Source organism: Myotis nattereri (genome assembly GCF_964212035.1).
Source record: "Myotis nattereri genome assembly, chromosome: 8".
In the NCBI taxonomy this organism is placed as follows: domain Eukaryota; kingdom Metazoa; phylum Chordata; class Mammalia; order Chiroptera; family Vespertilionidae; genus Myotis; species Myotis nattereri.
In genome coordinates this window covers 56,590,970-56,618,709 of record NC_138083.1, presented here as the reverse complement: position 1 = coordinate 56,618,709, position 27,740 = coordinate 56,590,970, and the positions used below count along the sequence as shown (strand labels likewise).

The window sequence follows — 27,740 nt, the reverse complement described above, 5'->3', positions numbered from 1 at the left end:
TAGCCAGGTTGATGGAGACTCATATATGTCACCCACCTGCCTGCTCTGTGTAGGGATAGCTCTTTAAAGGGACAATGGCCTCTGTCAGTACTTCGATCTGGAAGAAAGCTGCTCACCTCCACCCCACCCCCAGCTCTCACCTTGATGCCAGACACTTCAGTTCCTCCCCATATGTCCCCTATGCCTTTCGAGCTGCTCCCCCAGTGCTGGAACTTAGAAGGAGTGCACCTGAGTAAGTCTGTGCACAGGCCCTTTAAGAGGAATGCCTAGGACTCCAGCAGTCTTCCATCTCACTCAGCCACAATCCCCACTGATTTTATAGTCAGAAGTCATAGGACTTATCTTCCTAGCTCTAGAATCCTGGGCTGGGGGGCCTGGTGTGGGGTTGGAACCTCTCGATCCTCAGGGAGGACCTCCGAAGCTGATATAGCCCTCCCATTTTTTATCTGCCACACATGGGTGTGGAGCCAGCCCTTTCACATCTTCGCCATTCCTACCTGTCTCGGCGTGGTTGCTTCTTTATATCCTTAGTTGTAGGATTTTTGTTCAACTAGATTTCAGGCAGTTCTGAATGATGGTTCTATATTTTAATTGTGTGTTTTTTTTTTATGTGGTTGTGGAAGGATGTGAGTACTGTATTTACCTACTCCACCATCATCTTGACTGGATTAATATTTTACATTTTTGTTTCATATTTTACGCCTGAGTGAAATCATGAAGTTTTTGTCCTTTTCTGTCTGACTTATTTCACTTAGCATAACACCCTCAAGAGCCATCTATGTTGTGACAGATGTTAAATATTTTATCTTTTTTTATGGCTGAAGAGTATGCCATTATGTATGTGAGTGGTGAGGATGTGTGTGTGTGTGTGTGTGTGTGTGTGTGTGTGTGGCATTTTCTTTATCCATTCATCCTGTGAATGATACATAAAAAATATAAGAGATAACAAGTGATGGCAAGGATGTGGATAAAAAGGAACCCTTGTGCACTGTTGTTGGGAATGTAAAGTGATAAAACCACTGTGGAAAACAGTATGGAGCTTCCTCAAAAACTTTAGACTAGAACTCCCATATGATCTAGCAATTCCTTTTAAACCACTTTCAGACCACCTTATTTAAAATGCCATCAATCTCTCCCATATGCCCTTTTTCCTATTCCTTGCTTTATTTTTCTCCATAGCATTTATCACCTTCTAACATATTAAAATATCTTCCCTCTGGAGTATATGTTCTATTAGGGCAGAGATTTTTATCTGTTTTGTTCACTATTGCATCCAGTGCCTGGTACATAGTAGGTTCTCCATACTTAATTTTTACATAAATGAATAAATGGGATGTAGCAAGAAAGAAGCGTAGTCCCCTAGCTAGTTTGGCTCAGTAGATAGAGCGTTGGCCTGTGGACTGTAGGGTCCCAGGTTTGATTCCAGCCACAAGGGTACACGCCCGGGTTGTGGGCTCAATCCCCAGTGGGGGAGTGCAGGAGGCAGCTGATCAATGATTCTCTCTCATCATTGATGCTTCTATCTCTTACCCTCTCTCCCTTCCTCTCTGAACTCAATAAAAATATATTAAAATTTAAAAAAGAAAGAATCATAGTGAAGTGGGCAATGTTTGGGGTCTAAATAACTCTGGTGGGAAATCCAGCAAAATGGGGGCTGGCCTCTGTGTGAGTGGGTGGATGATAGGGTTCATTGGGCTACAGTTTCCTCACTGGGAAGATGGATGTTGGCAGAGATGACAGTTGATACTCCTCCTGGTCCCGAGGTTCCAAGAACCTGCATGGTCAGAGGATGCTAGCTGTTGAGCATCTCAGAATCTACTTTGAGCCACCAAGAGCTGTTACTATGGCAGTAAAGAATGACTGTGGATTTCTGAACCATGGGTCAAGCTGATATTTGTAAAAAGAATTGGTTTGCCAATGTACTCCAACAAGGTTATTTTTAAAAGGGGGTAAAGAGGGTAGAAATAAATATTTATTACCATTTAATCAGTCCTTCTTTCATGTCCTTCCTTTCCACTCACTTATCTCACCCAACTCCTGCAGACTTCAAGCACCAGCAAGTGTTCAGGTCCCCTGATGAAGGAACCATTAGAGACTGGCTTCTGAGGCTCCTATTTCCGTTCACTAGAACTTAAGAAGAAAACTCAGTAGGGACAACCAGCTGGTTTTGGTTTCCAGCTTACAGTGAGCAAGGCCCCTGTATGTCCCATAGTTGCCTTGACATTGTAAAGCTACCTTCTTCCCACAGCCTATCCCATTCCAAAAATCCCATCCCCAAGGGGGGATGATTTCTCTGAGGGGCTCAAAGACCTTACCAGCCAAATCTCCAAGCCAGTCCTGACCTCTCACAGAGTAATGAGTATTTATTAGGATGGAATTAACTTGCTGCTCAAATATGTCATCGTAGAATAGTAAGAGAGAAATTACAGCCTGTAGTAATAGTTAACTTACTAGGAACTGAGCTCTATTGTTTTTTTCTGTCAGCATTTGAAATAATGTTTCTTCCCCCCTTTATTTTGACAGAACACTCCTGCAGGTTTAACCTGTCAGCTGTCTATGCTTTATCTTGTTAGGCATCCTTAATCTTGCTTTGCTCTGCTTTCCGTTTCTGGAAGTCAAAAAGCTTGGAGAAGCAACATGTGATAAATCTGGGTTCAACTCCCAACCCAGCCACTCACTGGCTTGTGCACTCAATCTCTTTGACCATCACTTTCTTAAAATCTACAAAATTAGGGCTAGTTCCTACTTTGCAGGATTATTAAAGGAATTGTAAGTAACCAGGAGAGGGTGCCTTGCACATACCAGGTCCTTAGTTAATGGCAGTCTTCCTCAGCAATTCCCCTTTGCATTTGCAGAAATAGGAAACTCTCACCCACTAGCCAAATGTCCATTGGCCGTCCTCCAAATACCTGTGAAGTACAAGTGTCCCTCTCAATTAGACAGCAGACTCTGATGGCCCACACTGGAGTTGAAGGCTCAGGAGTCCTTTTAATGAAAAGGTTCAGTGCCTAATCATAGAAGGACATTGTTTGGCAGTGCCAGATAATGAAGTGGTCAGGGTTGCTGATAGAATCATCAGGCTTGTTGAGAGCTCTCTGTGCCCATAGAATAACACGAGTAGGAAGAGGGCCAAGAGGAAGGGGCCAGCGGGGAGAGACAAATGTAAGAGATGTGATGGTTCAGCTCCCCAATGAGCAAGATTTCTTTCCTTAGAATTGAAAGCATTTGTGTACAGTTCATATAATAAAGGATTCATTATTATAAAAACCACAAGGAGAAAATAATGGCGTTCTTCTGAGACGGTATGTGTACTGGCAGACACTCTTAGTTCTGAGTGGCATCATTACATCTGGCTTTTGCCTACAATTCCTTTTTAGTAGGGAGGGTACGAATTATAAACGTTAAACAAGTAATACACACTTTTTAAACATTAAAACCAAACCAAAAAACCATAAACTATATCCTTAGTACATGTGCACCTTATTACTGTAAGCTCAGAATGAATGCTGAAGATTTCAAACTCATAAAACTCTCTTCTAAATATTTTTTTTTCTAATTTGAGCACATCTCTCTGAATACAGAGATGCTGTGAGGCTTTATTTTGCACAGAAAACTATTTCATTAACAATTCTTGTCCTACTTTTGCTTTTATGATTCTCCACATTGTTTGGGAAACTTGGCATAATAAGGAATCCAGGGCTGGGAGTTGTATTTGGGGATCTAAATTACTCATTAATAAAACAACAACAACAGTTTTTAACTAAATTCGTATCTCATCATTTAGTAAATGGCCTTTATAATAAGGAAAAACTTAATAAAGTGTTTTATGTGTTTAACTTTGTTCTAGTGCTATTGTGTAACATCCAAATAACTAACCACGATGTTAACTCTTAACGTTTTGTTGCTTTTGAGGGCATTCTAATTATAGAAGTGTATTTGAATCATCAGCTTTACTGTTTTAGCCAAATCATTCTCATGGGTTTATGGGAATGTATGCCACCAGGCAGTAGATTAATAACTATGAAAAAACCACATGAAAAGGTCACTGCAAATCTCAGATCAAAACCTGTGTTTTTCTGGATTTTGTAGACTAGCAGCTTACTGAAGTTTATCTTTGGTAACATGATCTTTATGGCAACATCACTGAGCTCTAGACACTTGTGATAATTCAAACAGCCCAGAAGTGCCCCACACTTGCCCGTAATGCCAGCCTTAGCATAACAAGCATGTGTCCGTTTGAACAGATAAGCCTTCCTTTGGTGATGTACACGGCAGAAAAATACGATAATGAAGGAAACTCTTTTGTTCTCCTAAAAGGTTGGAAAAACAGACTGGATTGGAGCCTGGACCACAGCACTTGGGAGGGCTCTTTATGGAGAACCACAGCAGAAAGGCATGCTCCTTGCTGGGGAATTCTTCTGGCCATCTGCACTGTCATTCCTGCAGTGTTTCAGTTATTCTCTCCAACCAGCTAACAGTCCCTGATCTGTGTCCCCCCGCCCGCCCCCCCCCCCCCCCCCACACACACACACACGCTACCATCACCAGTCTTCTTACTCTAAACCTGGGCTGGAAACAGGGCCACACAGGGGACTTTGAGTTTGGGCACTGGGGACCGTATTGTCAGCTATTCTGGACTTCCGTAGAACACGCAAGGAGTTAACCAGAGTGATTTTGGCTTCACTTCGCCCCGAACTTTTTTTGTATAATAAAGACTTGGACACGGGAAAATACATTCAGAATGTGAGCCAAGAATTAAGTTCAATGGGAGGTAGTTCAAGAGGGATAACCAGTGGAAAGGCATGGAACCTTCAGGCACATTCTGCCTGTGGCCTGCTGAATTACAAATGTGCTTTTTGGGCCAGGTTTTTTTTATAACCTAGATCTCTTGGTGGTAAGGGGCAAAACTGCTTCACTTCCTGCACTAGAGTCTTATCCGCAGCATTCTGCAGATCCTTTCCCTTGCCCTTCCTACCCCACCCCCTCCAACGGCGATAGAGTCCCCAGTCTCTGGAAAGTAATGCTAAGAAAACAAACACTACAAAGGCTGCTAACAGGGGGATATCTCTCGCATGTTTTTTTTGTGACCATCTAGGTTCAAGGAGGAGGAGTCCCCCAGCTACGTGAGCCAGCAGGGTCTCTTTGTAGTAGGCATTCCTACATCGTCCCAGCGGAGGGCAGAAAGGGAAAGATAAAACAGAATTCTTATTAAAAATAAGTCTGGGAGGGGGGAGAAAAAACAAGACAGAAAAAGTGTGTCAAGTGGAAAGGGAGGTCAGATGGTGCCATCTGATATTGATTAAATGCTGATAGAGTTAGCAATGAGAAGTGCACATTGTGAGGAAGTGACTGTTCTTCAGAATGTGAACCAGTGACAACTGTCTGGGAGTGGATGTGCACACGGCCAGGAGAGAGGAGGACACCCCTGCATTGGGAGTAGCTTCTGATTCTGCTGTACCTCACCGGCCTCACTTTCCCCATCAGTAACACAATGTCGCTTAACCAGATGCCCTCGAAGCAACCTTCTAGTCCCAGACCTTATTCTCTACCATAATCTCTGCTCTGATTAAATCTCCTGAGGTTCTTCTGATAGAACATAAGAAATAGCCCTGGAGAGGTGTAAAGAACCCACCATGGTCCTAAAATCCCAAAGGAATGAAACACCCCCGTCAACCATAAAATTACCTCCCCAGCCTTTCCACACTCCCATGGCATCCCTGTGTCTGATATCCTTCTGGCTTTTATCGTTGCTACTGAAGCAAGTTTATTGTTTCTGAACATGAAATGTGGTATGTTCATGGGTCTACCTGTACTTCTCCCTCTCCCAATTCCAGAAATATATTCACTCTAACTGGATGTGAGGAGTCGGTTTCATTTTAAACTGCCAGGTTATGAAGAGCCTAAGAGCTGATGGGTGTGTGTGTATTCATCCTTTAGTGCCAGATAAGCTGTTGGAAGTTTTTGTTGTTGTTTCCTTTTCAGCATGGTCATGGGGATAGCGGTATTTCAGGACGGGTGAGGCTGATTCCAATGGGAGTGAAAGGGGAAGCTTCTGCTGAGGTGGAAGGATCTCACCCTAGGGTGGTAGCAGCGGAAACGGAGAGGAAAGACTGACCAGAGAGAGGCGCCATGGTGTAGTGGAGAGGTCATGGCTTTGGAGTCAGACCCAGGTTTGAATCCTGGTTGTAATGTCTATGGGGTGTGATTTCGGCCCTCACTACCATTCCTCCTTGAAGGGTTATTATATGGATTAAAGACACTGTGTGTCAAGTACCTGATACAGTGTAAGCAGTGAGTGAACATCAGTTAGCTGTAGATGAGATGATGATGATAAAAATATCCCACAGAAAGATTAGCAGGGCCCAGTGACTGACTGACTTAGAGGTTAAGTAAAAGAGAAGACTTCAGGGTATCTTGGAGTTTGAGCACCTGGAGGGGTGAGAGAGGAGCAGTTTTTAGGATGGATGGAAATAAGGAAGTTAGGTGAAAGTTTGAGATATGGTTTTGCAGGACTAGTACCAAGGTTGGTTTTGGACATGAGAGGTGGTGCTGAGACCTCCAGGTGGCGATTAAAAGAGGATGGAAAGGAAAATATGTAAAAGAAATGGGAAAATTGCGATGCAAAGAAGCTGTTTTACTCTAGATCTGTTGAACAAAGAGTCTGATTTTACGGCTTTACCTTCAAGGAATTGGTTAACCAAAGGTTGATCCAAGCATGATCATCTTCTAAACTAGACCTTTGCTCCTCAAAGTGTGTTTCTCTAACCAGGCATCACCTGATCTTATGTAGAATCTTACCTCCTACCTCAGACCTGCTGAATCAGGCCTGCATTGGAACAGCGGGATTCATAAGCATCTTACGGTTTGATTGAGAAGCACTGTTCTACAGTATGGTCCTCAGGCCAGCAGTATCAGCATCCCCTGGGAACATGTTAGAAGTCCAGATTCTCAGGTGCCTTCTCAGACTCCTGCATTAGAAATGCTGTGTTTTAACGAACTGCTCACATGAGTCTAATGCACCCGAGTTTGAGAGTCACTGCTCTGAGTCCTGGGACAGATTGAGCCCCCTCCTGTTGGGTCTCTGGCCCAGAACAACGGTGGGATTGGTTAAACCCTGAAAGTTAAATTTGAATCATTGTTCTATGCTGTTTCTCTCATCATTTTGCATTAAACACAGCTGAAGAACTCTTTTCACTGAAGCAGGGCACTATGGGTAAAATTACAAACCCAAGGAGAGAAACTTCGGTTGTGGCTTAATCCTCACGACCTATCTATCAAAAGTTATTGAGCACAGTTATGGAAGACGAGCCCTTTATGTGCGGTTGCTCCTGGGGGACGCTGTTAGTGGACACATAGGAAAACAGGCGGGGAAAGAAGGAATCTGCTGGTGCTCCTTACAATGTGATTTCCACATTAAAATGTCCACAGTCTTTGTCTTCTGTGTTTCTAATCAATCTGATGGAAAGTTCCCTGTTACGAGTTTCTGGAGTCACTTGCAGAAGTGATGATGGTTTCTCATTTAGATTAGAATATTTTTCAAAAAGTTGAACTGTGAGCAGTCAAAATTTACCTCTTCTCATCAAAAAGATCTTTTTCTAGTAATTTCATAATTCATCCTATCTAATAAAAGAGAAACATGGTAATTAGCATACGACCACTACCCTTCCCATTGGCTAATCAGGGCAATATGCAAATTAACTGGCAGCCAAGATGGCAGCCGGCAGCCTGGCAACTTAAAGCGAACATGAGGCTTGCTTGCTTCAGTGACGGAGGACTCCAACGTTCCCCGCCTGCCGCTGCCGGCCTCTGAGCTGCAACTCTAAGCAACTATGTTACAGATATAGAAGCTAAACAAAACCCCAGAAACCTGCTTTAATCCACCGGGCTTCAGCCAGCAGGATCGCAACATTGTTTCAAATACAGAAGGTAAACAAAGGCCAGAAACCTGCTTTCAGCAGCAGAGGCCTAAGAGCTGGAGCCAAGCCTCAAAGCTAAAGCTGGCCAGGAATTAAAAAAAAAGAAAAAAAAGGAGCGGTGGGAGCTTTGGTCACCCACCAGCCTGAAAACAGCCCTCAGCCCCTCACCCAGACTGGCCAAGCACCCCAGTGGGGACCCCCACCCTGAAGGGTGTGTGACCAGCTGCAAACAGCCATCATCCCCTCACCCAGGCTGGCCAGGCACCCCAGTGGGGACCCCCACCTTGATCCAGGACACCCTTCAGGGCAAACCAGCCGGCCCCAACCGTGCACCAGGCCTCTATCCTATATAGTAAAAGGGTAATATGCCTCCCAGCATGGGGATCAGCAGAGCCGAGAGGCCTCCCGGCACCAGGATCAGTGTGACAGGGGGCAGTGCCCAAACCCCCTGATGGCCCTGCGGCTCTGTGTGTGACAGAGGGCAGGCCACAACCTCCCTATCTGTCCTGCTCTGTTCGTGACAGGGGAAGGCGCCCCAACCCCCTGATCAGCCCTGCTCTGTGCCTGATAGGGGGAGCTCCCCACCCCCTGATCGTCCTGTGGCTGTGTGTGTGACAGGGTGCAGCACCCCAACCCCCTGATCGACCCTGCTGTGTGTGTGACAGGGGGCAGTGCCCCAACCCCCTGATCGGCCCTGCTCTGTGTGTGACGGGGTAGAGCCATAACCTCCCCATCGGCCCTGCCCTGAGTGTGAGAGTGGCAGCGCCCCAACCCCCTGATCAGCCATGCTCTGTGGGTGATAGAGTGCGGTGCACCAACCCCCACCCCATGGGCCCTGCTCTGTGTGTGACAGGGGGCGGTGCCCCAACTCCCCTATCGGCCCTGCTCTGTGCATGACGGGGGGAGCTCCCCAACCCCCTGATGGGCCCTGCTCTGTGCGTGACAGGGTACGGAGCCACAACCCCCCTGATGGGCCCTGCTCTGTGCGTGACAGGGGGCAGCTCCCAACCCCCCAATCGGCCCTACCCTGAGCATGACTGAGGGTGGCATCGCAACCTCCCAATCCGCCCTGCTCTGTGCATGACAGGGGGCGACGCCCCAACTCCCCAGTCGGCCCTGCTCTGAGCCCAACCAGGGGCTGCACCTAGGGATTGGGCCTGCCCTCTGCCACCCGGGAGCAGGCCTAAACCAGCAGGTCGTTATCTCCCGAGGGGTCCCAGACCACGAGAGGGCACAGGCCGGGCGGAGGGGCCCCCCTTACCCCGCCGAGTGCACAAATTTTTGTGCACCAGGCCTATAGTATTTAAATAACTGTAATAACTTACATAAGGGGTCTGTGTCTGTTTACTGTATATGTGTAATATATAAAAATGGTTATATATTGAGCATTTTAATCTTAAAATTACCTATTTTTCTGTTATAGGTTATAGTACCATTAGAGCTAGTGGCATGATAGTACACCAGTTCAAGGGCAGGGGAGGGATCATAATTTGTAGTGCTTGCCAATTTCCATGGTGTGAATACTCCCTCCAAGACTGATTTCAAGCTACCAAGAGTTTAACAATCAGCTCCTCAAATTTCTAAAAATTTAGCAAGAGCAAACCAGTAACAACTAGTTCTAGCATACCACTGAAACAAACATCTTCAAAAGACAAGTCACTTTTTTTTTTTTTTTTTGGTTGGTTGAGTTTGAATTGCTATAGGTATTTGGGTATTTTAAATCTTTTGTCATGTAGAGATTTTTATTGAAATTATAATTATCAGAGTGGAATTTGGTTCAAAACTATTCTATGAGACAAAGTTATGTGTTATTTTCAAGTCATATTAAATATAGTTATAACAGCATGGTAATATTTAAAGTGCTTGTAGTGCTAAAGAGGTATGTTTAATTTTAAAATACCACTCATCCTGTAGTAAGGCATATGTAAAAAAAATTATTTTTAATCATAATATTTAAACCAGAATGTACAAAGATACTTTTCTAAATGATGTTTTTGGTCATTATTATTAAAATTTGACTTCTCTTACAGGTATTCAGGAAGGAACACAATGTACCAAATGTAAAAACAACTGGGCACTGAAGTTTTCTATCATTTTATTATACATTTTGTGTGCCTTGCTAACAATCACAGTGGCCATTCTGGGATACAAAGGTAAGTATTCTTTCCTTTTTCTTCCAAATAGTAAGTTTTCCTTCATTAACATGATAAAAACCCATGTTTACCAGTATGAAGTATTTCATGAGTACAACTCAGATGCAAAACTAAGCAACATCCTAAGTTCCTCCTGTGTGTCTTCAGCTTCTTGTAGCTGTGGGATCTGGAAGGAGAGAGTAGTAATTCCTTTTGACTCATTTTAGCAATAACAATGATGTCCCTCTCTGAATTATAAAGATTTTTCCTCTTTGTTGTTTTTTTCCTACCAATTTCCAGCTACTCCCTCTTCCTCTATCAGTTTCATCTTATCTCTGAATCCTGTGGGAACTCTGGAGTCAGCACACAGGAAAACTATATTGAAGAGGAGAAGCCAAACACAGGATCTCCAGAGATATGACTTATTTCACCCAGGGACTGGCCAACTAATTCCCCTTTTCTCTCCTCAGCACATTTACTGTGGTCACTGTTGTTTAGATAGCGCCATAAAAATATTGCCCTGTAGAAATTAAACACCGAGACAGCACCACCCCTCAATTATACTTTATGGGACGTTAGGCAGTCTTTCAATGTGCCTGATTTAAGGTCACTGGAGGCCTATTGCCTGAATCTTCCAGACCTGCAGACGAAGTGGGTTTCTCCTTCCCAAACCCCATACCCAGTCCAGACACCACAGGTAGAAGGTGTCATGATACAGAACCACGAAGTACGTAAACGCTTTTATAGAAAACAGCCATGGAAGCCTTCTTCCTGTGAGACAGATATGGGGTCTGCTGATCTGCAAAACCTTCACTCATCTACCATCTCAGCCTTTCCTCAGGAGTGGCAGGTTAACAGTGGAGAATCCCACACATTCCCTCTCATTTCCTTGGCCTGTAGACTTGGCCTAGGAAGAGAAAGATTCAATGTAAACTCTCTCCAATTTGTACTCCTCCCACCTCTCTCCCAGTGTTTAGTGGTTTCCTGAGAAAACAGTGTATTGGAAGGAGAATGGGTTTTGGTCCTAGATCAATTATTGATTTTGCCATTTGTGATACAATTATGAGTGTTTATGAATGCTGACTGTCGTGCCAAGCATAATGCTAAGTCCTCTGCATAGCTGTGTAACCTGGGTATGAATCGTAACCTCTTAGAGTTTCTGATTTCTTATATGTAAACCGGCAATTATAATGCCACCTTTTAAGGTGATTGGGATGAGCAAAGGTGATGTAATTAAACCACCTGCCCTATAGTCAGTCCCAATAGATAAGTGGCTGTATTTCTCTGTTCCTTCTTTCTTTATGACTGCATTTATACAGCTGTAGCCATTAATGTGGTACAATATGTTAAAAATACTTAGTGTAGTCAGAAGTCCCCACCTCTAGGGACATATTCATGGAAAAGTTGGGTGCTTCCTGTACTATGTTGACTGATGAATTTGAGCAATGGCAATTTGGAAAATCACCAGGTCATTGTATCCATTTGTGATGAGTTACTCTACCCTAGGATTAACCAAGTGATTAAGTGCAAGGGCTGGATGAGGTGAAGGAGGGGACCAAAAGGGGGGACAGGAGGGTTTTTATGTCCTAAGTAATTCAGACTGTCCTCCTTACTAGGTTATTTATTCCTCACTTCTCCATGACTTTTGCCAGCAAACCCAGATAAAGGAGGAATTTGGAATCAAACAGCCATTTAATGAATATCTTTAGGGCTCGGTACTGTGTGATATGAAAGTAAACATTTTCTGCTTGAAAGGGAGATGAGAAAGGTTTGAAGAGCTTGTCACCATATGATGTTTTGTAATTTTTACTTCTGCAAGGAAATACGGTCTAGGGTCTTTATGCCTTCAGAATTACATAGGAAGACCCAAAGGAGAGGCTTTCTTCTTCTTTTTCTCTTTTCTTTTTAAAGCACATGTATTTTCTGCATTATAACATTGGAAAGCCCTTGTCAGCTCTGGTTTGCTTTGTGTGTTGGTCCATTTGCCTGGAAAACCTTTTCTCTGCTCTCCCCCTAAATGGCTCCTTCCTCCCCTTCATGTCTCACACATCCTGCGAGAAGCCCCTGAGGGCTGAGTTAGGTGCCCTCCTGTTTGTTCCTATAGCATCTTTTACTTACTTTAGCCCCTGCCACACTGTATCATTATGGCCGGTGCGCTTGTCTGTCTTGCCACCCAAACTGTAAGTTCCATGAAGAAAAGAGACTATCTTTTATTTGCTATATCTCCCACCAGCACCTAGCCTCATGGTACTTCATAGGAACCCGATGAAGTTTACCGAATGAATTAATGAGAGGATGGACGGTGAATGAATTGTGGAGTAGAGCTGACTTCTGTTAAGGCAATCAGTCAATGCCCAAGGACCTCTAAGCCAGTCTGCTTTTAGGGAACTGCGGCAATTTGAAGCCCTACCTAGAAACCTGAAACCCTGGAGATTGGCTTGGCCTGCTCTGGAGGCTGTGGTCTGACGAGGATGAAGGGGGAAGAGACGGAGGGAGCGAGAGAAGTAGAGGCAATGTGACCACCGTCTGGCTGGTCTTTTACCTCCTTCAAGGCCCTTATCCCTCAGGCCTCTACTGACAAAAATAAGAGAAAACAACATGCGATTCTGGTTTCCAAGCACAGCCTTGATGAACTAAAATGTTGATATTTTCCAGATGTGTTTTCTCTTGTACAGTGAATCCTCTTTCTTGCTGATAAGATGCTGGCGACTCCACACTGTAAAAGGCAGAAAGATAAGATTCGGTTTTCCTTTCACAGATCTCCCTTTGAAGTCTAGAGAAACTCTTTTTTTTTTTTAAAGAAAGAAAGAAAAAAATATTCAGTGAAAGAAGATATTTCTCTGAAGGAGGATTTGAAAAGAAAGAAAATAGGAACTCCTTATTTGTCAGAGTTAGCAAAGGCAACTCCGTGGTTTCCTCAAAATGTTCTTTACTTCTTCTGTATGTCACTTACACAGCTGCCAGTTAGGACGTCACTTAAGTTCCTTCTAGAGAATCTGCTGAGCCAGTCAGAGGACTGCTGAGTCACCCCGACAGGTCTGCACAGTGACTGTGACCATGAGGCTCGTCAGCTGCTTTCCAGAAAGCAAGATGGTCACAGCATGGTCCTCTGCCCTGAGCTTTCTATCACCCATCAATGGAGCTTCTGTGGCAGAAGCCAGCTCTTAAGTTCATAGGTCATGTTTCTTCCAGAACATTCCCCGAATCCTATTCATTTGTCCTGCCCAGAAGGCATCCATCTGAAGGTAACAAAGAGATAAAGAAAGAGGACAGAAATCTGAGTCTCTCTCAGTAAGGCTCTCCTTTAATTCCACATTCCTATTGTAGAATGTCTACCTTGCTAAGCGCTGCCCAAGTAGCAGTGACAAAGTAGACTTTCAAAATGTGCATCAAATGTGCACACTGTAGCTGTTGTTAGAGTCTAGGATAATACCCTACAACCAGATTTTCTTTATTTTTGTAATGAAACTGAAATAGTGTTCAAAATAGAAATGTCTTAGTTGCATTCCAGGAAGTGTAGTTGGTATTACTGGGAAGTCACAGGTACCAATGTGGGGGGTGGGAGGGGTTTCCCCTCAGTACCACAGTCAGTTTGGTGTAGACTCTCGTGAGCACCAGGCGGGAGCTGTGCTCTGCTCTTGTTCCCTGTCCTCAGACTGGGCCATGAGCTTGTATTCTTACTGTCTACACTATGTCACATACATAGCGATGCCTAGTAAACATCTGAGGATGATGACTATAAAAAGAAGACAAGACATAATCTTTCCCTTCCAGGGATTTTTCTTGGAGAAAACCATATTTAGGGAAAAGACATACTAAATCAGAGGCAATGTGGATTTACAGAGAAAGCAGGGATTGTGGAGTTAGATCTCCTAGCCACTTAGTCACTTACTCACTGTGTGACTCTGGGCAAGTCACTGAATATATCTGAGCCTCAGTTTCTTCATCTGTAAAATAGAAGTTGTGGATTAACTGCAGAGATGGTGCAGTGCACCTTGCACAGGATAGGCACTCAGTAAATGGAGGCTGTTATTATTGCCATTCAGATAAAAAAAAAAAATCAATTGGTGTGGTATGGAATCAAATAACCAGGGAAGGCTTAGCAAAATGGGGTGACAAGAGTTGGAGTGGACCTTAAAAGACGGGTGAAATCAAGACAAGGGAAAAGGAGGTTAGTGGCCAAAGGATGATACTATAATCCTTTTGTAGAAAAGGTATTATTGTCAGACTATCCCAGAGAATTAGGCTTTGGGTTCTTGAAGAAGGACAACTCTCCAGCTATAACACTAAAGGCCTGATGATCTGAAGAAAAATTCTCTGTCAAGAAACCATCTCCCATCAAGGGGAGCCCATGAAAAATCAGACTGCTGGTAGCCCTTCTATGCTTCATGTTTGTTTTCCTCCTATGAGAACAGTCTGCAAGCTGAGGTCTACAGCTCTAGACTCGGAGTTCCTAGGGTGAGAAAGGATGACTCTGCCATTCTTAGACTTTGTGCTACTAAGATGGGAGTAAAAACCAACGAAAATGCTGTGTGCTGTCAGCAAGTGTTGGTTCTGGATCTCCATCAGCATAGTATTTTTATGCAGAAGCAAGCTGCCAGCTTTGCAACTCCAGAGTTTGTAGGAGCTTTATACCCAGATCCTGTTTTTAAACATAGTGCTCCAGTGCATGGAACCAGTTCATTAGCACTTGTGCGCAGGGCAAGTCACTTCCTTGCTGCACCGAAGAGAAAATTAACAGGTTTTGTTTTTAATTAATATATATTTTTATGCTACGGAAATCTGCATTATCTGTCTGTGACAGTTCTGTGTTTCTTAAAACTAAAATGGAAGTAAAATTGGAGAGACTAGAAAATGACTGCCTGTCAGCATATTTAGAGGTTTCTTTGGCTTCCAGGAAAAAGGGGCAGGACTTAAGATCCTGTGTGTGGTTTGAGGACAGACGGAGGCATATGTTTTGATTTGAGGATCAGAACTGAACCTAAACTTATAAACATTCCCTATTTTATTTTTTAACAGTTTAGCTTTGCTAAAATGCAGAGGAAACATTTTGTTGTTCAGAGTTTCCAGGGATTAGGAGTATGGATGCCCATCAGGCAACCCTAAGGTGCAGATTATCATAACTATACCTCCCTGTCCATATAGTCATTTCAAAAAACAATAATTATTCAACTAGATGTCATACTCATTGCCAGTGCTGAGGCTTTCCGGGGTTGGGTGGTTTGTACATTTGTTTGCATGACCTCCAGCTCAGCGGGTTTTTCACAGGCCTCAGCAGTCAGCAGGCAGAAACTCATTTATTTAAATAAATGGCATAAGTAAATATGAGTTGAACACCTGTAAGTACTGCACATTGAGCTAAGAGCTGGAGATAAAACTGAATACAAATGTTCTTGCCTTAAAGGATCTTGCAGTAAACAAGCCAGGACAACACAGTCCAGTAAGTTCTGTAATAAACAAGGGACTGCTGGCCAAGAAAATTCAGCAAAGCTCTCCCACAGGCAGTGAGCTGAGTCTGGAAGAGCAAGTAGGTCTTAGCTTGGTGAAGAGGCCAGGGAAGAGCATTCTAGGTGGAAAGGAGGACACGTGGAAAGGCTAGGGTGAGAAAGAGCATTTTGGTGCAGTGTACACATGTCATGATGGCCAGACTGTAGAAGCTTAAGGGACAGCTCAACAGGCTTCTCCAGGGAAGGTGCCAGGAGCCAGGGAGCCGCTTCACGTTAGGTCATTCAGACACATGGGACTGTACTTCTACTTCCTGATAGACACTAGGAGAATCCTCTCACACAAACATGTATGGGTGGAACACTTGATGAATAAAGTGAACTAGACCCATTGGCTCACAATTAATATACAAAGGATAGTCATGCTTAAAAAAATAAAGTTTTTTTTTTAAAAAAATACATTTTTATTGATTTTAGAGAGGAAGGGAGAGGGATAGAAAGATAGAAACATCAATGATGAGAATCATTGATCGGCTGCCTCCTGCATGCCCCCTACTGGGGATCGAGCCCGCAACCCAGGCATGTGCCCTTGGCCCGAATCGAACCTGGGACCCTTCAGTCTGCAGGCTGACGCTCTATCCACTGAGCAAACCGGCTAAGGCTAAAGTTGTTATTTTATTGATTTTTTTTTTTTTTTTTTTTTACAGAGAGGAAGGAAGAGGGATAGACAGTTAGAAACATTGATCAGCTGCCTTCTGCACACCCCCTACTGAGGATGTGCCCGCAACCAAGGTACATGCCCTTGGCCGGAATCGAACCTGGGACCTTTCAGTCCGCAGGCCAACGCTCTATCCACTGAGCCAAACCAGTTAGAGCTAAAGTTGTTATTTTAAAAAGCTGTTGAGGGCAAGAAGGATGGACTTCATCTTAACTTGCTAGACGTTGGATCTCACAAGTGTCCCTTACAGAGAAATCCTATCTTATTAGACATTACAGAAAAATAAACTTGTATTCATAACCATAGAGAGTTACCGCCTCCTGAGAAAGAATAATAACAGGAGCTTTTATTTAACTCTGCATCACTAACTCCCTATCATGTGTCATGAAGAGAATGCTTTTTAAAAGGTCTTCTTTGTGCCCTAGCTGGTTTGACTCAGTGGATAGAGCGTCAGCCTGCAGACTAAAGGGTCCCGGGTTCAAATCCAGTCAAGGGCACATGCCCAGATTGTGGGCTTGATCCCCAGTAGGGGGCATGCAGGAGGCAACTAATCAATGATTCTCATCATTGATGTTTCTATCTCTTTCTCCCTCTCACTTCCTCTCTAAAAATAAATAAAGAATGTATTTAAAAATAAATAAATAAAAGGTCTTCTTTGTAAACTTGGGCATCTAAATGGGAATTGATAAAGTACAGATTCACTTGTCACTAAAGGGAAGCCAGATTTTCAGGTCTCAGTGGTGGAACTCAAGACAGAAAGTGGCAAAAACTCTGGATTTTGCATCTCGTCTATAAAGACTTTGTATATAAATGAGCTAGGTGTTCTTTGCCATGAAATCTCCTACTACTTGAGTCCTACCTGCCAGAGGTGGTTGGGAGTATGATGAGTAATGATCCCAGTGTTATGGAAATTAAAGGTGCTCCTCGACTTATGAAGATCAAGTTACATCCGGATAAGCCCATCAAAAGTTGGAAATGCATTTAATACGCCTTACCTACTTTACACCTGCTCAGACCACTTACATCAGCTTACACTTGGGCAAAATCCTCTAGCACAATGAATACACTGTGCAGTATTGGTTGTTTACCCTGGAGATTTCATGGCTGGCTGGGAGCTATAGCAGTATCATGAGATATCTTATCACATATTGCTGGCCCAAGAAAGACCAAAATTCTAAGTACAGTTTCTAATGAGTGCATATCACTTTTGCACCTTCATAGAGTCAGAGACCATCTATATAGGAAACAATCCAGGTAGAGGACTTGTATAATACCTAAAAATTTACAAATCAGTTTCAAACAACTTCTAAAACTACTACAGCAATACCGAAGCACGAGAAGAATTAAAATCATACAATTCTCAGGCATACCAGTAAATTGCCACTGGGTTTTAAGATAAGTAACTGACTTATTTTTCTGAAAGAATGGCTTTTTCCACATACAGTATTTGATTTCATTTATACTGTTTGTTTCAGTCTATTTTCTTTATTCTGTAATGAAATGCTCTTGTTGAAACTGAAAAATAAAATTTAAGCAGATATGTGTACTAATGAATTGATTTCCAAATCTTAGTTGTAGAGAAAATGGACAATGTTACAGGGGGCATGGAGACATCTCGCCAAACCTATGATGACAAGCTCACAGCAGTGGAAAGCGACCTGAAAAAATTAGGTAATCTGTTTGAGAGTGAACCACAAAGTCAAATCCCCTGACTCTACTTTGTATAAATGACTACAGCTTTTTAGAATGATGCTACTATAAACTCACATTCACCCGAAAGGACATGAAATTTTTGTGTTGTGTGTTGAATCTTTCCTCATGATTTAATTCAGACTTTTAATTTTAAAAATAAGGACCAATTTTGGAGTTGAATCCCCCAAAGAACAATATTATGTGCCCAGAATATTTGAAGGTCAATCCTGATCAAAAAGAACCACAAATACAAAGCTCATTTATAAAATGCTCAGTAAATTCCTATTTGAATCATAGAAGAATCTCTGCATTGAAGAATTACAGGGATTAATTTTAAAAATAAATGATTCTAACCTATTGTATCCTTTGATTTTTGTTTTCATTTTTTAAAAAGAGATTTTGGTGACTTTAACAAACATTAGGTTATTCCCTTCTGACACCCTGTCTGATGGTCTAGAGCAGTGGTTCTCAACCTGTGGGTCATGACCCCATTAGGGGGTTGACCGACCCTTTCACAGGGGTCGCCTAAGACCATCGGCAAGCACATATATAATTACATATTGTTTTTGTGATTAATCACTATGCTTTAATTATGTTCAATTTGTAACAATGAAATTGGGGGTTACCACAACGTGAGGAACTGTATTAAAGGGTCGCGGCATTAGGAAGGTTGAGAACCACTGGTTCAGAGTCAGGTAAATACTCATTTCCTTTTTGAAAAAAGAAGTTAGTCTTGGTCTCAGCACCCTTTCCAGTTCCCCAGGACCCAATTTTAATATATTTGTGGTTACACTTGAGACCTATATAATTTTATTTACCAATGTCACCCCAATACGTTTAATTTTAAAAATAGATATGTGAATTTTACTAATGCAGAGCAGTCTGCATATACCACAGATTTCATATCTAAACCACAAGGCATACTAGTTAAGTCTCTTTAGAATCTTTGACCTCACCTGAACACTTCTACGTATCACCAATCTAAGTAACAAACATATCTTATTTCAGGGGACCAAACTGGGAAGAAAGCTATAAGCACCAATTCAGAACTCTCCACCTTCAGATCAGACATTCTGGATCTTCAACAACAGCTTCGTGACATTACAGAAAAGACCAGCAAGAACAAAGATAGGCTGGAGAAGTTACAGGCAAGTGGGGATGCACTGGTGGACAGGCAGAGTCAACTGAAGGAAACTTTGGAGAATAACTCTTTCTTCATCACCACTGTAAACAAAACCCTGCAGGCGTATAATGGCTATGTTACGAATCTGCAACAAGATACCAGCGTGCTGCAGGGCAATCTGCAGAGTCAAATGTATTCTCATAATGTGGTCATTATGAACCTCAACAACCTAAACTTGACTCAAGTGCAGCAGAGGAGCCTCATCACTAACCTGCAGCAGTCTGTGGATGACACGAGCCAGGCTATCCAACGAATCAAAAACGACTTCCAAAATCTGCAGCAGGTTTTTCTTCAAGCCAAGAAGGACACCGATTGGTTGAAGGAGAAAGTCCAGAGCTTGCAGATGCTGGCTGCCAATAACTCTGCCTTGGCCAAAGCCAACAATGACACCCTGGAGGATATGAACAGCCAGCTCAGCTCATTCACAGGTCAGATGGACAACATCACCACGGCCTCACAAGCCAACGAGCAGAACCTGAAAGACCTGCAGGACATACACAAGGACGCAGAGAACAGAACAGCCATCAAGTTCAGCCAGCTGGAGGAACGCTTCCAGCTCTTTGAAACGGATATTGTAAACATCATTAGCAACATCAGTTACACAGCCCACCACCTGCGGACGCTGACCAGCAATCTGAATGAAGTCAGGACCACTTGCACAGATACCCTGACCAAACACACGGATGACCTGACCTCCTTGAATAACACACTGGCCAATATCCGTTTGGATTCTGTTTCTCTCAGGATGCAACAAGATATGATGAGATCGAGATTAGACACTGAAGTAGCGAACTTATCAGTGATTATGGAAGAAATGAAGCTCGTGGACTCCAAACACGGTCAGCTCATCAAGAATTTTACAATACTACAAGGTGAGTGAAAATTCTGAATCTATTTTTGTACCAGTTGCCCATTGCTGTATAACAAATTACTCGAAAACTTGGCAATTTAAAACAAGGAACATTTATTTTCTCATAGTTTCTGAGGATCAGGAATTCAAGAGCAGCTTGACCAAGTGGTTCTGGGTCGGTATCTGTCATGAGGTAGTAGCCAAGGTATTGGCCAGGGCTGCAGTTGTCTGAAGCCATAACTGGGCCTGGAGAACCTGCTTCCAAGATGGCTCACAGGACACTCGGTAGGCGGCCGTAGCTCCTCACTATGGAAAATGCTTGAGTGTCCCCACATGGTAGCTGGTTGCCTGCAGAGCAAGTGATCCAAGAGAAAGAGAAAGGAAAAAGCCACAATGCTTTTTATGATCTAGCCTCAGAGGTCCCTGACCATCACTTCTCCCATATTCTGTTCTTTAGGAATGAGTGACTCAGCCCAACCTTCACTCGAAGGGTGGGGTGGCGAATTAAATTCCATGTCTTGAGAAGAGGTGTAACTAAGAACTTATGGACAATGCTCAAAGGTGCTCCATCAAATATTTCTTGAGTAGAAGATTGGTTAATTTGGATTTTATTAGCGCCTAGCTATTTCAATGATATTATAAACTGGATTTCTTTGGAAGCAAGATTAATTCTTCTAGGTCACACAGTTATCATTAAGAGATTCCTATTTCCAGTGACAGAAACATGCATGGATGGCCATCCCAGCAAAGATTTGAGAAGAGATTATTAAGAGGATAATTTGTGAGCTTTCAGGGATGCAGCAATCATTAGAATGTAGTCACTAAGAAGGCAGGCGAACCTAACATTTCTTCACATTAATAGGCTTATTAGCTTGATTAGAGTAGTGCAATGAAAAAGAGCATGCCTGTATTTCACCAAGAACAAGATAGAGGCTCTGCCCTCTCTATGGAGCACCCAGCACCTTTCTCCATACCCTTCCTCCAGGCGCATTTTCCTTGCCCCTCTCTCTCTTCTAACTCCAAGGGCTCTTCTGTTGCCTCTGTAACTTGTTTCCTGAGCCCATTTCCTCTACTGCTCACTCCTACCTCTTACAAAAACAAGTAACAAAATGGAGAAATAGGTGCTGGATTATAGCACCGTTAGATGGATTTATTAGTTGTATTTTCTGTGCTACATAGCAAATTACTACTAACTCAGAAGCTTATAACACCCATTTCTTATCTCAGTGTCCGTGGGTTCGGTATCTGGTTAGGTGGGTCCTTTGCTTAGGGTCTGACCAGGCTGCAGTCTCATGGAGGAGCTACAGTTTCATCCAAGGCTTACCTGGGGAAAGATCCATTTCCACACTCCCTCAGGTTCTTGGCAGGATTTATCTCCAAGTCAGATTGAGGTTCCTGGGTGGTTTGTTTTTTTTTTTGGGGGGGGGGGGAGAGGGGCGCGTGCATCAGCCAGAGACCACTCTCAGTGCCTAGAGGCCACCACATTCCATGTGACTACCTGAAAACATTGCAGTTTCTTCAAAGCCAGCAACAGTGTCTGTCTCCCTCCAGTCTGCTCAGATGGAGTCTTAAACAGTGTAACCTAGTCAGGGGTATGACATCCCATCACCTTTGCCATATTCTGTTGATTAGAAGCAAGTCACAGGTTCCACATTCAAGGGGGAAGGATTACATAAAAGGGCACAAGTCATTGGGGGTCACCCTAGGGTGTGTCTGCCACACTGGTTGAATGAATATAAAGAGTGATAGTTAATGGGCCTCTGTGCGCCTGGAGGCAGGTCTGGATGGCAGATGGCAGGGTCCTATTCAACAGCTTTGTCAGTGACTAGTGTGAGGATATGGATGACCTGGTAATCCAATACTTGTTGACATGAAACTGTATATACTAACTAATGGATGATAGACTCATAATTCAAAATGATCTGGAAGGACGGAACTGTAAAACAATGCCAGCAAAATGAAATAGGGAACATGTGTAAAGTTCTGCTTATAGATGGAACCCAACACAAATGTTAATGGGTAGCATGGCTTAGAGGAAGTATGCATGGAAAGAAAGGGGGTTTTCATTGACAGTAAGCAACAAATGTGTCTACCAGGGAAGCTAATGTGATCTTTGACTTCATTAAATAAATGTGATACCCAGAATGAGGGAGATGAAACTCCATTCGGTATGGCAAGACCACCCCTGGAGGATATGGTATACTTTGCAGAGCCCCTTTTAAGAGGGACATTCATAGACCAGCATGCTTAGAAAAGGAACCATGAGCTGTAAGGAAGGATTGAGGGACCTGGGGATTTTAATCTATAAGAGAGGCTGCTTAATGGGGAACAAGGCAGCTATCTGCATGATTTAAAAGGCTAGCATGTGGAAGGGATTTTTTTTTCTTTTTAAAAAAATATGTTTTTTATAGGCCTAACCAATGGACACAGACAATACGGGTTGAGGTCATGAGGGGGAGTATGGAGGGTAATGTAGGGATAAGGACACATATGTAATAACTTAATCAATAAAGAAATTTAAAATAAAAAAAATATGTTTTTATTGATTTCTGAGAGAGGAAGGAAGAGGGAGAGAGAAAACATAGATCGGCTGCCTTCTGCATGCCCCCACTGGGGATGGAGCCTGTAACCTGGGCATGCGCCCTGACCGGGAATCGAACTGGTGACCTCCTGGTGCATGGGTCGATGCTCAACCACTGAGCAACTCAGGTTGGGCATGTGAAAGGGGTTTTAAATGACAGCCGAGGAGCTCCAGAGGGTGAAACCAAAACTAGTGGGTATTCAGTAAAGGAAGATAAATGTTGGTTTTATATGATGTTCCTTATAAAAATTGGTGATGCCTGAAAATGTAATGGTTTCTCTGAGCAACAGGAGTGCCTGAATTCTAGAGGGGCTGGACAATTGCAAGTCAGGAATATTGTAGGTGGGAGTCATATGAATACGGGGTGGGCTTTCAAATGATAGGATAGTTCTTCCATGTTTGATCTATTTGTTTTTCTATTCTTTCTCAACCTAAATTCAGAATGAGGGCACATCTCAGCAGATGTGCAACCTCATAAAATATGAGTTTTCTAAATAGCTCTTGGAATTGTAATACCTTTAGACAATTCTGTCATGGTATCTGGATATTTATTTTCTACTTGTAAATTTCATAGTTTTATTATTCCATTAGTTTGTTAGCTTGTCTTCTACAAGGAAACTTCTGGCATATTTAATAGCATGACTTGTCAGCTAAGGAGGTATAGAAAAGCTCATAGTTGAATAGTCAGGCCCTAGCTTTAAATTAGCTGATGTTTCTGTTATTTTGATTATTTTTATCAGCTAATATTAAGTATGAGTGTGCTGAGTGCTTTATACAAATCATCCCTCACACTGCACACTGCACACGCGGGGGGAGTTCACATCACATCACACCCTCAGCTACTCCTCTGCAAGCTGGGGCTGTGTAAGCCACACCCTCCTAGTACATCTGCTCTTCTGAGCGAGGCATGAGAGTTAGTGGGTGGGACAGAAGCTCCGGAATCGGATAGACCTGGGTACAAGTACCAAGTTCCTCATCCTCTCTGTGCCTCTATTTCCCCACCTGTGTCTACCTTTTAGACTCATGAGGACTTAATGCAATAATGTCAATAAAGCACTGACAGGGGGCTAGCTAATAGTCATACCCAAGTTCAGTTCCTATCCAAGATTCCCCTTCTACTGTAGCACCAGCCAACATATCACAGTAGAAAACAGTAGTTTTATGTGCACAAAGAATAAAATTGTACAGACAGGGTTAACATTGATTTGGGTCCAATTACTGCTGGCTCTCTGGTGCCCAGCCCTGGAATCAGTCTCAGGTGTCACCAATAGCCAGCTTTCACTCATTTTTAAATCCATGTTTAGTGAGTGTCTGTGATATGCCAGTCACGCTGCTGAGCACTTGGATCAATTGTCTGCTTTCCTTGTTACACCTCTTTAAGCTAAGAATTATCAGCACTCCCATTGCAGGGGAGGGAACGGAGGCCCAGAGAGCCTGAGTAACTTACCTAAGGTCAAGGAGCTAGTAAATGGCAGACTGTGCTAAACTCAGGTCTGTCTAGCTCCCAGGCCCTTGCCTCCAATGACACCTGCTGCCCTGCGATGACTCAGAACAGATGACCTATTCAGGGAGGTTGAGATGCAGGAGTTTATTTTCAGGAGAGCAATTGATTAAGGCTTCAGTAAGGGACTGGCATTTGAGCTGGACCTTGGAAGATGCACAGGAAGGCTGCAAGACAGGGGACAAAGCAAAGTGGACCAGGCAGGAGGCCTCGGTTCCTCTCCTGGCCGACCCCACCACTTCTTGATACACTTCCTCAGAAGACTGCTTGTCTGGGATCCTGGAGAACAGGCTTTGAAGGCATAGAAGCAGACTGGCCAATTGGTGAGGAACAGTAGTTTAAATGTCCCTCTTCTATAGACAGGGAGCTCCCATGACTCTCCAGAAGCCTGTCTTAAACATGAGGTTGAGAAGCAATTTATTCTTCAGAATAATTGCCAAATGATACCTATTAAATTTCCTTTTTTAAAAATATATATTTCTGTTGATTTCAGAGAGGAAGTGAGAGGAAGAGATAGACACATCAATGATGAGAAAGAATCATTGATTGGCTGCCTCCTGCACGCCCCCCTACTGGGGATTGAGCCCACAACCTGGGCATGTGCCCTTGACCAGCATCTAACCCAGACCCTTCAGTCCACAGGCCAATGCTCTATCCACTGAGCCAAACCAGCTAGGGCAAATTTCCTTTTAATTTGTGCATTCCATTTCACCTCAGTGAGGCAGAATGACTTTTTCATGTTGTAGGTGTTTAATACATGTTTGATTAATTTAATTACAGTCAAAGTAGATTTTTAAGTGAGAAGATAAGTCAGATTATATTACTTTTCCTCTGTTCTTCCAACCTTACCACTCATGGTTCTAAAATTGAGTCTCCAAGATTTTTGCTGGCACTAAGAACTAAAGTGGTTTCTCTGCCTTCTGTTAAGCACCAGCAGTCATGTTGGAAAACCAATTGGAAAGTTATCTCAGGGATAGGCCTGCAGTTTGGTTGCAAAACAGAAACAGCACAGTGATTTAAAGTCTCTGTGCTCTTTGAACTGCTTGGTTCCAGGATTCGGGTGTTCCAGGCTCCCAGCTGGAGTCTGGGGAACACGAGGAGGTTCTGCGGGCAGTGCAAACATGGGCTGCTCAGGGTTCATATTCAGGCATTTCGGGAGCTTGTGATGGCTTTACCAGCAACATGGGTATCCTGGCATTTCAGATCCTGAGCCAGGGGGCCACCCACTTGGCCTTGAAAGCAAATCTCAGCTTTGCTCCTGTGTGGGACATCACACATGCCTCCCCACGTAGCGCAACCATTCTCTCGACTGAACTCAAGTTATTACTGCACAAGCTCATAAATACTCGCACATCATTTATCCCAGTGTTTTCGGTTTTAAGGCACTAAAGGTAGCTTATATTTTATTTCATTTTATTTTCACTTCAACCACCACCCAATAAAAGTTTCAAGTAAGACCTAAAAACCTGGGATCATCCAGATGCTAATAAAACAATACTAGCATCCCAGCTCCTGGAGGAAGATATATCCCTGGCATTAATAATCTTTTAACGGGGATCCAGCACTGACTTTTAACATGGGTTTGGCTCTTTTTCTCAGTCATTTCTTTAAAAGAAATAGCAAACTTTTAAGTTTTAATAGACAAGTATTGTCTTAATGAGCAAAGTATATGAATGATTAATCCCCTTATGTATGGAACACCTGCAGTACATGCTCAAAGCCCAGCCTCTGAAGGCAGACCCAGCTTCCTGCTGTAGCTCTGTGATGGGTTTCCTAAGGCTGAGCAGCTGTGGATGGAGACATTGGTGACTGTGTGCATGCTAGGATTTTACCCACAGCCATAAATATTAAACCTTATCTTAGACAGATAACCTATTTGTGATGGATATAGAGCTTCAAACGAAAAAATCGGTTTTTATTCTAACCTTGATTTGAACAAAGAGCTTGGCACCTCTGGCCCTGAGTTTTCCTCAAATGTGCTGTGGGAATTATATGTCATAAAGGTCAGGTGGCATAACGGATGTGCAAGTGCCTTGAAAACTGTCATTCACTATGCAGAATCTTGGCGCATTTGAATGAAGTTCCCTGTCAACCCTGAGAACTTAAGACAGTCCTATGTAAAGTGAGCTGCTTTATGAGATGAGCAGGTATTTTCCTCCCCACCCTGCCCCCTGCCTTTTTCAGGGAGAATTGCTGTTTCCTTTTTTTGGTAGAAAAAAAGTATTTTTTTCTTCTCTTCCCTGCCAATTCAGTGGTCCACCTATTTTTCCCCTCTAGCCCACCTTCCCTATTTGCATTATTAGAATAACAATCCGGAAAAAGTGAAACTGGCCCTCCCTAGGCCTGGCCCCGAGAGTACTTTCCCACCAAGACCGCCTGTCTCTCTGAGCTGGTCCATGAGGAGCAAGGCTCACCCTAAGGACAGCAGTGTCGCGGTAGCACCGGTGAAGAGGACAGGAACGCCAGGTGGGATGCAACAGAGGAAGAGCCTTTCTCTGGTTATCAGGACAGTACCTCTCAACACTTGATAGCATTTTTCTTTCTAAATCAACTATTTAGGTACCCACAGTACCTTCTGTGGTGCATCTGGGATCATCCAGATGCTAATAAAACAATACTAGCATCCCAGGTCCTAATAAATATTTGTCCAATAAGTGACTAAAAGAGGAAATAAGTGGGAGGGAATCTTGATCCCAAGCTGCCCAGTTTTCGCTGGTGACACATGGTCGCAGTGGACTAGGAGAACCCAGTTCGATGGTGGGAGTCGTGCTGATGCTGCTGCATGAAGTTGCCCCTTCCCCTACAACATCAGTGGGTACTAGAAAGTTGTGTGCCAATAAGAGCTACTCTAAATGCTTGGAGAGGGAGGGGTGGGCTTAGAAAGAAACATTTCTGTTAAAAAGAAAAAAATACTGTCAACAATAGTATGGTAAAACAGTAAGCAATCCTTAATGTATATATTTTGTATGTCTAGATTTTTTTAAATTGGAAGTTTTATAAAACGGTGAAATTTTCACTATCACTTACAATGCATTTCATTTTGTACCATTTATATTTTTATGTTTTAGGTCCTCCTGGTCCCAGGGGTCCGAAAGGTGACAGGGGCGCACAGGGCCCCCCTGGTCCCACTGGCAACAAGGGACAGAAGGGAGAGAAAGGGGAGCCTGGTCCGCCCGGCCCTGCTGGTGAGAGGGGCCCAATTGGGCCGGTCGGCCCCCCTGGAGAGCGAGGCAGCAAAGGCTCCAAAGGCTCTCAGGGCGCCAAAGGCTCCCGTGGGTCTCCAGGGAAGCCCGGCCCTCAAGGACCCAGTGGGGACCCAGGCCCACAAGGCCCACCAGGCAAGGACGGACTCCCCGGCCCCCAGGGCCCTCCTGGCTTCCAGGGACTGCAAGGCACCGTGGGGGAGCCCGGGGTGCCTGGACCACGGGGACTGCCGGGCTTGCCTGGGGTGCCAGGCATGCCAGGCCCTAAGGGCCCCCCTGGCCCTCCAGGCCCATCAGGAGCAGCAGTGCCCCTGGCCCTGCAGAACGAGCCAACCACAGCACCTGAGGCCAATGGTAAGTCTGAGCCCTCCCTGGCACCAGGGGACGGGGCAGTGTGTGTGCTTGTGGCTGGGCTGGCCCCAGTGTGCCCTCCATGCTCCCCCACACCCGTGGGGGAGGCACTGGGCTCTGCTGCTCTCACAGGCGCATGTAAACATGATAGGTTCTCTAGCCCTTGTTT

The 27,740-nt window shown here is 43.8% G+C and overlaps 1 protein-coding gene across 1 annotated transcript in view; it reads left to right on the top strand.

The window, feature by feature from the left end:
• COLEC12 (collectin subfamily member 12) overlaps positions 1 to 27,740 on the top strand; it is a 179,735-nt gene that overhangs the window by 131,948 nt on the left and 20,047 nt on the right. Inside the window, exons 3-6 of the mRNA XM_081097472.1 lie at positions 9,947 to 10,069; positions 17,783 to 17,881; positions 18,911 to 19,957; positions 27,086 to 27,574. Of these exons, the coding sequence (XP_080953598.1) occupies positions 9,947 to 10,069; positions 17,783 to 17,881; positions 18,911 to 19,957; positions 27,086 to 27,574 (1,758 nt within the window). The remainder of the gene's footprint in view (positions 1 to 9,946; positions 10,070 to 17,782; positions 17,882 to 18,910; positions 19,958 to 27,085; positions 27,575 to 27,740) is intronic.